Genomic DNA, 18,553 nt, shown 5'->3' with positions numbered 1-18,553 from the left:
ATGAGTTAATGTAATATGATCTAAAACATACTGTTCCTCGCTGGCACTGAAGCCCCATAAAAAAATAAAAGAAAGCATATTAAGTTAATAATAAATGTAAGAGCGGCTTGTAAGCGTTACTAGTTGACTTTAAAATAACACTTAGGCTTGCTTGAGGTTCAATCTGGAAGCTCATCAAATTTGCACATACCTGAGAAATGCTCAGTTGAAGGACATGGCGGTAACAGGGGGGTTGTTGCAAGAGTAAAGTGCCGCACACACGCACGCACACACGAATGTGAATTGCTGTGTCCCTGCACCACCAGCCTAAATGACCAAACTTTATTGCAGGTCAGTTGTGGCTGCAGGCTTTGCACAATTGTTCTCCTGCCTGCTCGCCTGGCCACGTGTGACAAGCTGAACAGCTCGTTCACCCTCACTGTTTTCCTCCGTTATTCCCAACGTGTTCCCAAAAGAAAAGCATCCTATCTGACTTGGCATTGGCGGGCGGAACCACAGGAGCTGTTCAATCCCTGCAAGCCTAATTAGATCCGTTAAGTGAAGGATTAGACATTGATTCTAAGTTTACATGTTGTTTTGTGCTGCGGGGACGCCAGTTGAACAATATGACGGTTACTCGAGCACAAAGGTGAGAAGGGATTTGGCCCCTGATGAAGCGGAATGTGACACATGACCCACGTCATGTGACTTTTGTCAATAGACTTCAGGTTAAATGGGGGATTTGAGTCCATCGTTTGGCTTGCTGTTTTGGCGTTCTTGTCGTTTGCCAGCTCAGGTTTACTTGCTATGACATTAAACGCCTCTCAAAAGTACAACTTACTGGCTTTGTTGCGGACACCCAGTCGCTATCGGGAGGCTGTACTGTAAATACATGAAACATTATATTGATACTCTGGTTGAACGATCATAATTTGAAGCACTACTCTTACGCAATTATGACCTTAATACTGTGATAGCACTTCTTAAAACCCGTATCCCACTGAGGGATGAACGTTTGCGACACCAGTGAATGTTGGGTTACATGTCAGAGTTCGTTCAAGGTCGCAGCGTTTCCTAAACATTCTCTAAACAGTCTTAACGTTGCTCTAAACAGTCTGAATGGTCTTTCTTGCCACAAGTTACCCAATTTAGGGTCATTTAAGAATTTAGATTACTGATAAGACGAGCAAGGTGACAAGTGGCTGCCATCTTGGTGGAATTTCCTAAAAACACACAAACAGATACACTTGGAATGAACACTTCAAAATGCCTCTAAAATCTTCAAAAACAAATTAACAGAAATGTTTTTATCGTACTGGGCACACTGCTCTTCTCACCAATGATCTTCCATTTGCGATAGTTAAGCCAAATTTTTAGGGCAAGTGTCTGCATTTGAAACATTATCATTATTTTTGATTCGTTAACATCTGAGAATTTTGGCCTTGCGAGCAATTGGTGGATATTTATTTATTTATTTATTTACTTACTTACTGCCTTGTGAGGAATACATGGTTGAGAAAATGGATGGGTGGACTTACTCAAACTTGCCAGTCAAGCCGAGAAGCTGGTTGTCCGAGTTGAAGATGAAATGAAAGGCTCGAGGAGAACGGCGAACAATAAATGACGTTGCACCGTTTTACTTAAAATGTGAAGCTTTTTTTGACCAGATTTTTAGTAGGCGATATCACGCAAAAATTTAGTTCCCATCACAAAAACTCTGGAACAGCTTTTTCGGCAGATTTTGGCAAGTTAAAAAAGTGTTCATTTGTTTCTTTATTTATTCAGTGTGCATCAATTCTGGGTAATCACAGCTCTGAACACAGCAGCCGCTTGATGGAAATGTGATATTTGTCTTGTCAGCGTGGTAGAAAATCAATGCTTGACATTTGTCTGAGGCGAGACTTCACTCAGCTTTATTTCCTGAAACTTGATCTATTATGTAATGCATGTTGAACAAGTCGGTGACAAAAAAAAAAGTGTTTGCGTAATTGAGACCATTTAAAACTGTTGGCGAACGCCTTTGGGGCCCATTTGCGACCTAGAACAACATTCACTTACCTCCGCAAACACTCACAAAACTTCACCACTCAGTGGGATACAGACTTCAATATTTAAATCTAAATAGACTCGAACCCTAATTAATGTCATTGCTAACAACTGCAGCGCTTTTCCATGTCTCGCTCCTGTAATCAATTTTCTGTCTTCAGAGATGCTATCACACCTTTAACATGGACGGGACACCAGGGACACTACCCCGTGTGTATTCCGCGATGTCAGGAGGTGGGGGTTGGAGTTTAACACCTAGTGCTCACATCTTCCTCCCCGATGTACTTAAAGCAATTATTACATGCACAATTGCCTCACAAGACACTGGCATTGATATTCTGATCTAATTATGTGATTTCAGGATGATGTGTTGGCTGTGTGAAAGCACTTACAGCATGCTGGGTTAGGTGCAAAAGGCAGAACTGTCCTTTTCCAGTGAGCTCTCATTTATCGCTCTCTGTTAAGAAAGGGGAGACATATAATATCACTTTTAGAAAACAGAAAGGAGACTGTTTCGCGGGTACATCTCCAAATAGGAGGCAACACGTGCTTGCTTAAAGCAGTTGGGGGGGGGGGGGGGGGGCAATCCCTCACTGTAAAACTGCCACACAACACAAAAGATAATTTAAACAACCAACATTTAAATTGTGTTGAATTTCGACTTGTGATAATTTTGTTTAACACATGTCAGTTAGCTTTATGCTAAAATATAGTGCAAAACTCAATAGACAGGCTAACAAAAATTTGCATAGTTAAGGTATAAAGAAATTATAAAATTATAAAAAGCAGCAACATATAAACAGAGCATACAACAATGCTCACATGCAAATATTCTCTCTGCTCCCTGGACTTTAGTTGGGGACTTTCTCTGAATCTTGCTCCTAATCACGCTACATTTCTTCCACGAGACGTCAGTGCTGCCTGGCATATTGTGGCACAAAGTGGAACTGCACTACAGGCATGCAAATCTAAAAAAAAGTTTCAACTGCGATATAGTGGGGGAATACTGCATGTTATATGTCAAAATGACTGCTATGAAAAAGCAAATTACAACAGCAATGCTGTACTTTTACACAGTACTATATTTCAGGGTACCAAGTACTGGATTCCAATGGAATCCCATTTTAGGTACGGTTAGTGGGCTATCCTCTCAATTAGCATCTGACCAATAACTTTGTCCTAAATTGTTAGAAAATGTAGAAATTCCACACTTGTTATTGTCAACGTGCTAGTATATTTCAAGCGCTATGGTCACTCGTCCTATATAAGCTATAGCCAGTAATATTCCCTTCACTAGTGGCATCCCAGAATACCCGTGCGATAACCTCATTGTGTTCTCAAAAATGTAATTTTTATTATAGGGCTTGTTTTAATACGTACATTAAACCCCAAATGTCGTTATTTATAGTTGCTAAGGACTTGTTGGTGTGACACTCTGAGGAACTCTAATAGGGCCAAAGCAAACTTTGCAGCGTGCAGGCTGTGGCGTGGACAAATGAAGTGGCCGTAAATGAGACAACGGAAAGCGCACAGTCTTGTTTTTCCTCCTCTGCTGGACACGAAAGGTTACCATGGTTCCCCTCAATGGCAGGCTCAGAGGTCAAAGGTCTCCCTAAATTGTTCAATGGATGGAGGGCCGCGAAAGAGAACCCAGTTCCCTAATCTTCCGTCCAATAATACTGAAAGTTCCTCAGTTACTGTACATCTATAACATGACTTTATTTCTTTCTTTCTTTTTTGACATAGTATGTTTATTTTTGTGTAATTTTGTGTACATTTTGTGCTCTGAATCAACTTTGTAAGATTTTGGTGAACGTATTTAACTGCATAATAGGCTGTGTGTATGATGCAAGGCAGCTGACGACAACCCCAAGAATAAAGATGTTAGTGTTATTCCGAAGATATCTCAAAGCAAACGAAAGGCGCTGTTAAACAATCCGTACCTATTTACACATTGACCTTTATTTTACAGATTAAAGACAATGCAGTCACTGTGTGCGGTGAGTAGAAGGCTAGCGTTGAATGACTGAAAAACTTTGGAGACGAGATAAGCGGCAGGAGCAGGGGGGATGGGTGCTCCCCCTCAGCACGGCGCTTTCAGGGGTCATGACGCCCATGGGAATAGTTCTTTGTGCAGTCAGGCCAGTGGTCACTTGACTGTCCTGATGGCTGCGTAGAGCCGCCGCACATCCGCCAACCCGCCACTGATTGATTTGTTGGCCTTTTTTCAGCTTTGCATTCTTCTCCTCTCGCTTATCAGGCAGGCTTTCTTTCTGTGGAGCCACTGCGTGTTGTCAAGGCCTTTTTCCATTCAATTAATTACTGACCCAACTCAATAGAACTGCAATGAATGATGTCAGGTGTAACGTGGGCGCTTTTCGAAGGTTTTTAGTGCCGCTTTCAGGGAGGGATTTATTTTTTCGATGACATTCTTTTAGTATGCAGCCTGATGAATGAGGTGATCCATTTTAATGTCTCCCTTAAATGATTGGACCCTCGGGGGCAGGTTGAGTTGAGCATCCATGTGGTTAAGTCGCAGAAATGATTACAAGTGTCCAAACTTACAAGTAGCGTCGCACCAGTGATGTGTGTGTGTCTGTGTATATGTTGGGGGGGGGGGGGGTTTCAATGAAGCAGTTAAGGTGAGGCCCTTGCATTTTTTGAACACTCGTAAGGCGCTGTCCAGTAAATTCACCTATTTGCAGATTTTTTTTGTCTTCAATATTTTTTTTCAACATTTTGTAACTTTTTTTGTTTTTCATGGAAAATGCTTCTTGGCGATGTATGCCTTCTTAAAGAATTTCGGGTAATTAAAAAATATACAGTATAATGATTTTTTTCCACTGCATTTATAATGAATAGGCATGAGACGAGACACAAATCCCACAAGACGAGATGTCTCACGAGATTGAGTGCACGAGAACGAGACAAAATTTTTGCAAAATTTGCAATAAAAAATGCCTAATATAATTTTTCCTGTTTCCAAAATGTTTTCCTTTTATTGAGCAGACTGCAAGAGAATTTATGATAAAGCTCTAAAGTGCAAATGTAAACATAAACAGGAGAGTGACTTTTGTCACAGGTTTTTTTTTCAAATGCAGCTGCTGTACAATAACAGTTGTAGCTGAGATCTTTTGTCTTACTGATTATAGTTTTAGGGCTGCAGCCATCAAATTTTATGGTATTTGAATATCCTAGTGAAAATTCTATTGAGTATCGGATAAAATTCAAAATATATTTTTTTGCTTAAAAAACTGAATTATAATTATATTAAAAATTATTAATACAGAAGACAATTTTTTTTTCAATTTGCAGTCGGGGCCATTAGTAGCGGCGGTCCACTATAATTATGCTTCATGAATTATGATTTTACACAATACAGAGCTATTTTTCTTTCTTTAAACAAAAATAATGCTGTTTTGGGTGGAGCCTGGAACGGATTCATGGCATTTTAATTCATTTCAATGGGAACATTTTGTTTGACATACAGTACAGGTCAATTGAGTTCTGAGCTTGGTAACGAAATGAATTAAACTCACAAGACAAGCACAGCTGTACTTTTAAAGGCAGAATTTTGAAATAGATGTCATAGAGGAGAACGCACAATTGAAATAACTCAAACTGTGCTAAAATGGAAAAATGAATTTAACTACTTTTTAAATATCATTTAAGAGCAATTCCATAACTTATGGTAACGACATGTCTTTTGTACCGTAAAAAAAACACAAAAAAACCACTATGTCGTTTGAGTGCAGAGACTGATCACAGTAACCAGAGCAGAGAGGCTGAACTAATTCCTGGTATTTGTAAGGGAACCTTTGTTTGGGCTTGACCTGTCCACTGACCTCCCGTTTGCTGAGTTGTTGGCATCTGTTGCAAGGAACAGTACAAAAAGTAACACCGACCTTTGAAGCTTATGCAGGACAGTTTGTTTGTTTTGTTTTGTTTTTATTAAAATACAAGCCAAGTTTGTTGCCATGGTTTCCACTGTATTCATTTCCATTTTTAGGAAATGCTGCCCTGATTGGCTGATGACAAATCCAGGGTGTACGCCGCTCATGCCCAAAGTTAGCAAGATTAGGCTCCAGAACAGGATAAGTGTTAGAAAATGGATGGATTTTGGGGGGGGGGGAAGCTATCAAGTGGGCTGTGAGAGTGCAAAACACTGTGCAATGCTTTGAAAGTCCGCAAAGTCATATGACAAAACACCATCAGCTAAACAGTCGACAAAGCTTTAGAGAGCAGCAGAGGGGTGGCCTGGCCATGCATAGTTCTGCCTAAGCTGGGTGCTAGGCGGGATTTGTGGAGGTCAGAAGTCAGAGGTCAGCTTGCTGGGTAGGGCAGATGGTCAGCTTGTTTTTGCTTTTGGGGAATGGGCTCAAGTATCTATTATGCTTAAAATGGTTAAAAAAAAGAAATACAAATGATAGGTGAAAACAACGCTGTAAATAATGTGATTATGTTACTGTATCAATTGTGATGTGTTCATCTTGATGAATTAATGCTCACAATACAGTAGATGCCCTTTGGTAAAACATCATCACCCAAAGTCTTAAGGTCAGCGGACTATTCTCAGCTTTGAGTACGGCCCCACAATTATCGATTATTCACCTTGACTTAGAAGATGATCAATAATCAATAATAACCCTGCTGTTTGTCAATCCAGCATTACTTTCCTGTGAAGGGAGTCAGAGGATGAGTTCTGCTCATCTCTCATGCCCTCCAGCCATATCAGGCCAGCATTAACATGGGGGGTGGGCGGCAGTGTGTGAAGACGAGGGGGGCTGGGATGCTTTTGCCCATTTGTATTTTGACATCCAGCGGCCACGATGCTTCTTACAACAGAGGCGCGACAGCTCAGCACTAATCTGATTAAACATGACACTGGTTGCCCCACACATACAAAAAGGCCCGGATCCTAACAAGAGCTTGCCTCTCTTCTAGCAAAAACTGCCGACTGAGCACAAAGCTACAAATGTAATTTACTTCGGGCTGTGGTGATTAATTGAATAACTTGAATACTTCAAATGCAAAAAAAAATTTTGAACCAAAATATCTGCCTCGGAGCTTGGCAGGATAATTTTTTCACGTAGATTAATGTTACAGCAATCACACACACCACTGTGTAAAATTAAGTTTGGGATTATTTCACATTTAAGAAAAAGTGCAATTTGTGTCGCAGCAGCACGTCTATGATCGCCAACGCAAAGTACAGTAATTGAATATAGCCTACCAGAGCAAAGTTAGAACGTTTTGTAATGCCTCCGCAACTGGACAAGGATAAACACAGCCGCTGGTGCACTTTCAATCAGTTTATTGAAGAAACGTTAAAAAAACAAACGGGTAGTAAGCACATTCATACACGAGCTGCCGATGGCCACAACCCACGCCGAGTCACTCATCACGCAGACTTGCTAACGGGGTCATCCATGAACAGCCAGCCAAGTCTACATTCCCATTTGTTGACACCCACGTCACTCACTCAAAAGTGTATGCCCCCAAATAAAGAGTGATATCAGTGACACAAGAACATCAAGTATGATTTCATGTGTACGGACAACAAGACACAATTAGTCACACCCACTATTCATTCTAAGGCTCTTGGATGGCTGGCTAGGATGAAGGCGGATAGATTCCTGTTAATTATTCCCATGGAAAGTTTCCAAATTAAAAAATTCAAAGAATTTTGCAAGGCTAACGTCAACCCAGGAATTACTAATTGCGATACTTAATGAAGGCTTATTCTATACTTTTCTAGCTACTCGTGCTAATTACGTGTGGACAATTTACCGTCAAATTACCATCTACTTGCATTGGGTTAGTGATCCACGAAGTCTAACTGAAGGAGTTTCAGTAAAGAAAGTTTTAACTAATGTCTAATGGGCATTATTGTCACAACAGTATTGGAGTGGAACATGATATCATAGCACATTAACCACTCATGCAACTTTTCAAATACGACATCAAAAGTAATAGTTTGTTTGCTCTCCTCTAGGTATTTCATCGTTTACAATCCAGCCAACTTCCATTGTGGCAACTGAAGCCTCAGTTGCCAGATTTTCCTGCAAAATCAGCGCACACCCTCCTCCCATCATCACTTGGGAATTCAATCGGGTTACATTACCCCTCGCCACTGAAAGGTATGCACTCTGATGTTTTCACTCCGCCTGCGTGCTATTTATTTTTCTCAAGCTTGTTGGACGGCAGGGTTATTTTAAAGTATATTATAACCCTTACATTTGTGTCTTCCAGAATCAATGTCCTGCCCAATGGCGCTCTTCAGATCCACGGGGTGCAACGCACAGACGGCGGTAATTACCGCTGCGTCGCCACCAACATTGCGAACCGCCGACGTAGCGCGGAAGCCACGCTCACCGTTATCTCTGGTGAGTCCTTACGCTCTGTATTACATATATGGTCATGTGCACTTTTCCAATAGAAGAAGAATTGGGATCAATTGTATTTATTTATTTATTTGTTTGTTTGTTTGTTTGTTTGTTTATTTATTTATTTTGTTTTTCATTTATTTTTATTCCAGGACATTTATTCAGATAGTATGACATACTGCTATAACACAAATAATATGACTGAAATAAAACTTTATTGAAATATTAAAATATGCAAAACTGTAGGAGGAAAAAAATCAATGATTTAATGACAAAATTATTCAAATTATCCGTCAATCGGGGTGAGTACAGACGGTCCCTCTCATTCCGTGTATTTTTGCGAGGCTTCGCGTCATAAAGCATTTGCCAAAAATGCGGAAGCACTCGACGAAAGGTGGGCATGGTCATCGACGGGAATTGACAATTAGCGGAAGTGCCCAGGTGCGATTGTAACGTGATAGTGGCGGTATTACATTGTGGATTAAGCCCCTAGTACTGAAGACCCAAATGCACAGTTCACCATTCATTGTCATATAATTCCACATGAAACCCACACTAATGCTTCACCCACATTTTGCAGCTCCCAGCCCCCGGCTTCCCCAGAGGCCACGCATCATAGCTGGGCCGCAGAACATCTCCGTGTCAGCGCATCAGAGCGCCACTTTGGAGTGCATGGCCACAGGCAACCCCCGACCTATCATCTCCTGGAGTCGAGCAGACAGCAAATCTATTGACGTCTACCACACCAAAGTGCTAGGAAATGGCAACCTCATCATTACGGACATCAAGCCCCAGCACAGAGGAGTCTACGTGTGCAGAGCCACCACCCCCGGGACACGAAACTTCACTGTGGCATCAGCCAACATTACTGTACTTGGTAAAGATACACACATTTAGTATTGCCGTGTATTTACATACACCAAGGAGTGTACACTGTGTTTTTATCAATATATCATTGTAGGGGTTCATAGCATATGCAGTAGACTGTATAAAAGATTGTACTCTACCGACCAATTGTGATAATGCTTATTGATGACATCATTGTCATTGTATCTGTCTTAAGTGTGAAAATGGATTCAAGCGTGTCGGACCTTGGGAACTATGGTGAGGAGTCCAAGGCGCTAAACTAACTTACCTCCCACCAGCTACGAGCTGCTGCTAGCTAGCTCGCACGGCTAAACACGGTGCAGTGCAGCTCCTCTAACTCACTAATTTTAATCTCCATGGCAGCATAGAAACTACAACATTGACAAGTCTCATTATTACTAAAGGACGAGGAGTAGCTGATCATGTGACATTGAGCAAGAAGAGAGAACAGGGGAAGATGCTAACTGCTAAGCTAACAGGAAATTAAAAATAGCGTAACACCACAATAGGTGCTTAGACGGTTGAAGACTGGTTGGAACTATGGCGAAATGTTGTCATTTCATGTGTGTAATGTGATGTGCTTCCTTCACAGCACCACCTTCTTTGGTGGAGTGGCCGGAGAGCCTAACGCGTCCACGTGCCGGCACGGCTCGCTTCGTGTGCCAAGCTGAGGGGTTTCCAACGCCTCAGATCAACTGGCTCAAGAACGGAGAGAGAGTTCATTCCAATGGTCGAATTAAGATGTACAACAGGTATCGTTGTTTAGAGCTAGTAATATTAACGTGGTTTATTTAGTTATATAAGTGGGATAGAAGATAAAATAACAGACCTTTTCACCACAGACCTTCGGGTGGCAAAAGATGAGCTCTCTCCAATGGTACAAACCCATATTCTAGTCAATGTCTTTTTTGCCACCCTACAACTATCTCTTCTTCTTTCTTTTTTTAAACCACTGTTGGGCAGCTAAAAACAGCCCACATTAATAATTAACGTATATCCTTATATCAGGAAGGAAACTGAATAATTTACCTCAAAAACAGTGGGCTCAAGTTGGTTTCACCATAATTTGCTCTTGCTCATTAACTGTCAGTGCTTGTAAAAGGTAATTAAGAAATGGGAAAGGATCCACATATTGATAAAGTTGTGTGCGTGTGTGTCCTACAGCAAACTGATCATTAACCAGATCATTCCTGAGGACGATGCCATCTATCAGTGCCAGGCTGAGAACGAGCAGGGCTCGGTGCTCGCCATGGCGAGGCTCATTGTGGTCATGTCAGAGGACCGCCCCAGCGCGCCGAGAAATATCCGAGCGGACACCGTGTCGAGCTCCGCCATCTTGCTGGCTTGGGACAGGCCGCTCTATAACTCTGATAAAGTTATTGCTTACTCTGTGCACTACATGAAGGCCGAGGGTGAGTGAAGAAATGCATGAGAACACAAAACCATATATTTAATTAGGATTTTATAAAGATCTCAAGATATGCAAAATACCTGTTTCACTCAAATATGAATGGGGAGGTTCAGCATCAGCATCATTACGTCACATTTTTACCTTCTTAATACAGAAGATTGTCGACTGAAGATGACATCACAGTGACTCAGGGCTCGGGCAATGACCAATCACAGCTCACCTGTTTTCCAAAGCTGAGCTGTGATTGGTTGTTACCTGAGACTTGAGCAACTGTGATGTCATTTGCACTCGACAGCAAAATGGCCGCCTTCTGATATTGATAAAAACTGCTGGATTTTGCTGCTAAACTCATATTCCACTAATGCAATATTAACCAAAATACCGTATTTAGACTAGTGGGGCTGCATAGAACGAATTGTCAAGAATTTTGGGGGCGTTGACTTCTCCTTTAAAGTAGCACTAAGGAACTTTTCGACCTTAATAAAATATTTTCAAAACTCTTCTGATGAAACATCGACTTAAAACTAGTTAAATGGTACATTTGCCATGGCCTGAGGGGGTCTGTATAATTTTTACTGGCACTTCGAGGAGGATAGTAGGAACATTACCACACAAAATAACTACAAACGCACTGACTGCTTTATGGCATACGTCACTTCCCCCTTTCCCCATTCGTTACAAAGACGGAAGTCAATTTGAATGTCGACACACGATTACTGCTTTCATGGCAAAAGCTGCAAAACAACTGAAAAGTTTTGTCCGAGGAGACAAAAAAGAAGAAAGAAAAAGGCAAGCCACCTGGATAAAATGATAAGTCAAGGATCAACATTGGCCCGGATTTCACTCGCTAACGTGATCTTAAAAAAACAAAAAACAATGCGCTTATCTTCATGGGAAATGTGGTCTTCCTTCAGGCATAACATTATAATCAACATAAACTTAAAGTTTCTTAGTGTTGCTTTAAATTCTGCCTCTTACTGTATATCTTTGAAATCATATGACATAGTTGACCATGTGCAGTTGTTACGCGTTGCAGACAAAGGTCAGGCAAAGAAAAACCAAAAAAGAAAGAACCTCCTTATCTTGACAAACAGGATTAGACCCCTTTTAGAGCAAGAGTGCATTGAACTTTCAAGAACCTGGGGCCCTTCTTTGGATGATAAGATTCAGGAAGCAGAGAAAACTATTTAACAACTCACAAGCATCGCTGTGTGGCAGCAGAAATGATCTTTCAGGCTTCCTGGGAACTTTTGCTATTGACAACAAGAGTCACAGTGCAACAATGTTGCACCTATAGAAAGAAAATCAACTTACTCATTCAAGAACTGCACTTAATTATAATTCCACTGACTTTAATTGGTGAGGTATAATGTACGAATGCATAGGGATAAAGGAACACCTGCTGGATCTTGTAGGAGATGAATAAGTCAAAAAAGAAGAAGTGGTTATTGTTACACTGAGGGCATCTGGCATACTAATTGTGAGTTAGATGCAGTGACATCTCCACAGGCTGTGAGAATGCAGCCCACAGTCGTCCCTGCACCTGAGGCTACAAGTGCTCGCGCTAAATAGAGTCTCTGTAAAGAAGAAACTAATTAGCCTGTGTGGTGGAGTGTCCAAAAGTACCGTGCATATCCCGGGAAGCCAGTCACAGGGTGTTAATTGGAAAGGGAAGCAGACTTTGTTTCTCTTTTCATTAAGGCTTGAAAGAGGCATTCATCGGAAGGCGAAAGGCTTTTTTAAGAACTTTGTTTACCAGATCTGAAATGAAATCACTTTTGTTACTGGAACACAAAGCTGTTTAGTGCATTGCTGTTTAAATTAAGTAAATTAGCAGCCAAACTAGGATGTGGAAATATAGTTATTAAAATGTGCTCTACAAAATAAATAAATAAAAAGCGATGTTTAGAAAGGTTCAACTCACCTCCATGGTGTTGTTTAATTAACTGCCTTTTGGACCCAAAAGCAGAGCACACAAATTCCCTGATTTAAATGGGCAATAAAAATGACTGCATGCTCTAGTAACCAGGTTAAACCAGGTTTGTAGCTGCCAAATGTGCTAAATTGATGAGCAGTGTTTGTAAATTGATAAATTTAGCACACACAATGTGATTGATCAAAAAGACCATTTATGTTTTTTTGCTTTTGTGCCTTTCATTTAATAGTGTATCTGAAAGGCAAACTAGTAGGCAAAATGGTGCCATGTAGTGTGGCAAACCAAGAGGCAGCGAAAAGAAGACCTTTCGACGTGTGTAAATATTTTTGAAATACCAGAAACAAAAATTATCATGACATATTGTCATATTATATTATAACAAACTTCTTTCAACTCGACATTTCTTTGCATCTGCATCATTTCCAAGAATTGTGATAGTTGGTGCTGCCCTTTCCCAAAGGAGTTTTTCAGCCGCACTGTCCTAAGTTTTAAACACAACAATGCAAAGGATGGGCACATACCTGTACGTCACAATTGCCATGCACAAGTTAAATCAAACAAAGCATGGCTTTTATGTGGTTGCTTGTATCTACTTAATTATGAGAGCAATCGATTTGCCTGCATCTTCCACTTACACTTCCAATTCCATCACTTCAAAATTCATTCTGAGCTTGCAGTGCTCTTCCAAATTTTCACCGGTGAAAACCATTAGAGCTAAAGTAAAAAACAAAATAAACCTATTTTAAATGAGGCAGTCTCCACCACTTGTACATCTGTTACAGCGAACACACGATTCAGCGCCTGCTATTTGGAGTCTTTGTAAATCAAGCCCTACGGACACAAATAATCGGTTTAAGGACCGTAGATGAAAACTCAACGGTTTGGTAGACCATGTTTCTTTTAAAGGAAAGATGTGATATTTATTTACAACACTTTTTTATTTTTTTAGAAGTCAAATATAGCATCAAATATAATACTATCATCACTTTGATGATGAAGCTAGAAATAGTCAATATGCTAGTATTTCATATTTTCTGCGGTATTCCCATAGAGCGACTGTAAAACTGTACTGAAAGTGCAGTTTACGTTTATAAAACAACTAGGTTTAAAAAATAATAAATGTTTAAATTTAAACAAAGCCGCTTGATAAAATATATAAAACATACTGAATTAAAAATAATAATTCAAGTCAAAACAAACTAAAAACTGACTGGAATGAAAAATCCAAAGCTATTGTAAGGTAACAGGTGGCAAATCCAGGTCTAGAAAGTAAAAACCCTGCCACAGTTTTAGCCTTTAGCCCCAGGTGCTAGCTAGCTAGCGCCCTAGCTAGTTCCCATGGTGCTTGTTTATCTGCTAGCTAGCTAGCTAGCATCAATGGTTAAAGCCAAACTGTGGCAGGGCTTTACTATCTGGACCTGGATTTGCCACCTCTGCCTGGTAAGGACCCATATTAAAAACAAAGATCTTTAAAAAAAAGTTTTCAAACGGATGTTTTATTGTTTTTAAACTGCTCAGTTGACATATAGAATGCAAGTTTCCTGTATTGGCTGTTCAATGTAACACACTGATTTGTCAATCACGTTGTGAAAAAGAGACACTCGGCAGTTAACTGATTTTAAATGTCCTCATTTGTCCAGGGTTAAACAATGAGGAGTACCAGGTTGTTATCGGAAACGATACGACTCGCTATATTATTGATGACCTGGAGCCAGCTCGTAACTACACCTTCTATGTGGTGGCCTACATGCCCATGGGAGCCAGTCGCATGTCTGACCACATGTTCCAGCACACGCTCGAGGATGGTGAGGAGTTTAACAATCACGCCCTTACAAATTTCAAACACAGACGAAGTGGGATGCTGGTTGACTCTCATGTTTGCTTACACGATGTTTTATTGCAGTTAATGAGTATAGTTGTTGTTGTTGACGCAAAGGAGGGACAATATCCTAGTGCCTGTGTGCGTGTTTGTCTCTGATCGTGTACACAAGCTCATTTACGGCCGTGTTAAATGCATATAGACAATGGTAATGGTAATAATGGTAATAAAAGTTGACTTATTTCTCCAAGGATGTGTTACAATATCAAAGATGATCTCTCCTGTCTTGTGGATTCACAGTTCCCCTCCGTGCCCCTGAGCTCAGCCTCACCAGCCGCAGCCCCACCGACATCCAGGTGTCGTGGCAACCCCTCCCTGACAAGCTGAGCCGCGGCCAAGTCTCCGCCTACCGTTTGTCGTATCGAACCAGCGCTGAGAGCTCACCCTCTCAGATTGAGCTGCCGAGTGAAAAGACTCAGTACCTTATAGAAAACATACAGCCTGACACAATCTACCTCCTGCGAATCGCTGCCGCCACCAGCGTTGGGTGGGGTGAGCAGTCCGCCTGGACCTCCCACCGTACCCCAAAAGCATCCAGTGCTCAAGGTAAACATGGCATCCGCGAGCAGTCATATTTGAAATCCCTGATATAAAAAGGCCTTTTGTTATGTTTTATGGCATCTGTGGCACTTCAGCACACTTTTAACACAATGCAAACACATAAAAGCAGGATCACAGAGGAATAATATGATATAATAGTGCTAGTAATCGCCCGCCCCCCATTTTTTCCCAATGCTTTTTTTTTAACACGTTTTGTTGTTGTTAATCCACTAAAGTTGAACACAAGTTTAATTGAGTAAATATAAGTACTTTATTATCTTCTATGCATATGCTTTATTAAACGCCAACAAAATTAGCATATGCTAAACGGTTAGCAATCATAATTACATTAGCGCGCTAGCGATTACTACTTAAAGTAAACAAACACTAACTACCATTTAGTTCACACATATATATTATGTCGACATTACACATATGTCATAGTGTCTTAAAAGTCACTTACAGACGATGCTTCAATACATTATTCCATGATGGTTAGAGATCGTGATTAGCATTAGCACGCTAGCGAGTAGCACTTAAGGTAAACAAACACTATCTACATTTAGTTCACTGTACTCCAAATACTGTGATACCTTAACTAAAGAGTGCCCCAACTTTCGAGTTTTTCGAGTTACAAGTAGTCGCTCTGGCGAACAAAAATTATGCACACATATTGCAAAACCCCATAGACAGGCTAACGAAACGAGCGTTGATGTTAAATTAGTTATTACCTTTAAGCAACGGGTATTTCGTTTTTTTTCACATTTTTTAGGAAGAAATAATTTGTGCACATATTTTGCAACACGTGCACAGACAAAAAAAACATTACTCAAAGACATACAATGACAATTACCACAGTTTAGTCTGCTTCGTATTAAAGCACCAAATATTTTATCTGTGTTTAAATTATATTGTACACTGGTGGCAAAGGCACCACTGTATTTAAAGCAACGCTGAATTCCTTCGCTCTGTCTAACTGCTTAGAGAGGTTTGCCAATAATCTTGTTAAGGCATTGCGTTTGTTACTCGGTGACCTTTGCCCTGTGCTGTCAGTAACACTGGAAGGGTTTCAGTCATGGGTCATAAAGGGAGCCACTCAGGCCTCCGGGTGGGAAAGAGTAGATGGCCATTTAGAAGCTTTGAGGTGCTAGGAGAGAGAGTAGGGGGCGGTTGCGGGATTCTATTTGCTGTGTGTCTTCTGTAGAAATTCAGGTGTCTGCTAACAGTCGTCATTCCTAAAATAAGAATGTGTGAAATTGCTCCCTCTGTCGTCAGGGAGGTCGGGCCTGTTGTGTATTAAGTGTGGAGCAGCTGGGAAACATCAAATGAGTTTGGCTTTTCAAAGACGACTCCTCTGACTAGAAACAGCTTCCTGCAGGGACTGTAGCTTCCTGCCAAGAAAAAGTGATTATGCTTTGACCGCATGGAAAAACATTTGACAATTTACCTGATAGCTTTAAAGAGCGTACTAGTACATGCACCTGAAGCTGACAACATCAAGCAATTCTTTTTCTGATGATTTTTTTCCCCCCTCCCATAGTTCCTCTTTCTCCTGAGCTGCATTTGGAGCCTTTGAACTGCACCACAATTTCGGTGCGCTGGGGGCTGACACAGAGAAATTCGGCCAGCGTGCAAGGCTACAAGCTCTTTTACCACGAGGAGAGCCAGTCTGAGAGCGCCCCGCTTCAGCTGCGTGCCTCGGACCACGCGCATATCATTGGAGGCCTCGGTGAGTTGGCCTGAAGTTTATCTTGAATTACTTGGTTCCTTCTGGGTACGCTGAATATTGGAAACTCTGACTCTTTAAATAATGCCAAAGACGTATTTATACGTTTTTTAATGTTTTTGTTTATGCTAGCGCATACAGAAGGCTTTGATGCAGCCTCTCGAATGCAAAGAACGGTTGAAGAAATGGTAGTTATTACACAAACGGCCAGCAGGTGGCAGCAGAGTAGAAGAGATCAACCAGGGCCATGTTGAAAAAAAGATTAAATCATGGTGAAACTTAGCTATATTTTAATGCTGCAAAACGGAAACAGATAGAAATATACTTTTTTTTTTATTTCTTGTGAAAGAAGAGGCTCTAATCTTTCATGTTTTTATGGCAATAGAACACAATATTCAAAATCCAGTAAAATAGCAGGTAGTGAAAGGTATTGCTTCAGTGAAAAGGGCTGGGAGTGAATGAGTTAACAATTTAAAGTGTTGAAAATCACTATCTATTACCTCTCTTAAACTCTTGATCTGTCTCAGGAGTGTCGTAAAACTTTTTTCTTCACTCTGCGGGAGCTGTGCAGCATTATGTCGCCTCAAAATAGAAAGTTCGGATATTTATTATTTTGCGGAAAAGGGATAACTGTAATGCTTCGGTGAAGACGAGCCATGAAGGTAAATTGATAATCGATTCATTTCCACCTACTACATTGCACATCGTTTTATTGATTGGGTACACCTACATTGAAAGATCTGAGGCCCCGTCCAGACGGAAGCAAAGCCGGCTTCGTTCCTCAAACAAATCTCGTACACAGACGCTGAGGATGTTTAACGGCTGTAATGTATATGCCAAGTCTGGAGTGCTGCTGTAGCGCAGCCACAGGGAGTTAACGGAAAGCGTAGAAGAAGAATCAGCGTAGAAGACGGACTTTTTTTTTTTTAAACTTCATTGCGATCTACAGAACAAACGTGGATTTGCATGTATCAAAACAACATGAAAAGACGAACACAGGAGAAGTGACAATGGCGGGTGATTCAAGTACAACACTACTTGTTGAACATGGGAATAAAGAAGCAGAAAGAAGGCTGCGCAAAACGACTACGACACGGCTATCCGCCATTGTTGTTAACAGACTGACGGCCTGCTTTTAATGGACCTTTATTGTCTTTGTAATATTGATAGCTGTTCAAATGTCATTCGATTGTTCTTGTATATCTGTTTACCTAAGTCAGAGGACAGCATCCTTTACTGTCAAAAGAGCCATTTTGGGCCAAATAAATAACAAAAACAAAAAATCTGTCTGGAGCCACAAAACCTTTGAATTAATGTACTGAAGGCCCAAGACCCTAATTAGAGCTGCACCTTAACAGAAAATATGCAGCATCCCAATATGTTGAGATTCATTTTCTTCTACCTTTGATCTTCCATTTTTCAGACTTATTTTTTCATACATTTTTAAACTTTATTTTCTATCAAACTGTCAATTTTTTAAATATATTAAGGTCATTTTCTGCCTCTCTTCTTCCTTTTTTGGACATTTAATTCTGTCATTTTTTGCTATCAATTTTCTGACAATTTTGTGAACATTTTATAGTAATTTTCAGGATTTCTTCTTTTGTTTTTGTACATTTTATAGTTACTGTTTGAACGTTAGCTTTTCTGCCTTTTTTTTTTTTTAATTAAGAATTTCAGACTTAATTGACGATTCCAAAGACATTTTATGGTAATTTGCTGTCTCTTTTGTTTCTGTATATTTAATCGTAACTTTTGTCATGTGTTCTTTTGTGACTTGTTT

At 40.5% G+C, this 18,553-nt stretch overlaps 1 protein-coding gene across 1 annotated transcript in view; it reads left to right on the top strand.

Annotated features, from left to right (window-relative positions):
* The window catches only part of prtga (protogenin homolog a (Gallus gallus)), a 34,340-nt gene that overhangs the window by 4,217 nt on the left and 11,570 nt on the right, over nt 1-18,553 (top strand). Inside the window, exons 3-10 of the mRNA XM_086071532.1 lie at nt 8,021-8,165; nt 8,278-8,411; nt 8,992-9,288; nt 9,871-10,030; nt 10,443-10,690; nt 14,266-14,430; nt 14,745-15,050; nt 16,585-16,773. Of these exons, the coding sequence (XP_085927658.1) occupies nt 8,021-8,165; nt 8,278-8,411; nt 8,992-9,288; nt 9,871-10,030; nt 10,443-10,690; nt 14,266-14,430; nt 14,745-15,050; nt 16,585-16,773 (1,644 nt within the window). The remainder of the gene's footprint in view (nt 1-8,020; nt 8,166-8,277; nt 8,412-8,991; nt 9,289-9,870; nt 10,031-10,442; nt 10,691-14,265; nt 14,431-14,744; nt 15,051-16,584; nt 16,774-18,553) is intronic.

This window comes from Leptonotus elevatus, chromosome 3, assembly GCF_054856555.1.
Source record: "Leptonotus elevatus isolate MCC_2025b chromosome 3, RoL_Lele_1.0, whole genome shotgun sequence".
Lineage (NCBI taxonomy): Eukaryota > Metazoa > Chordata > Actinopteri > Syngnathiformes > Syngnathidae > Leptonotus > Leptonotus elevatus.
This window is presented reverse-complemented; position numbering and strand designations above follow the sequence as displayed.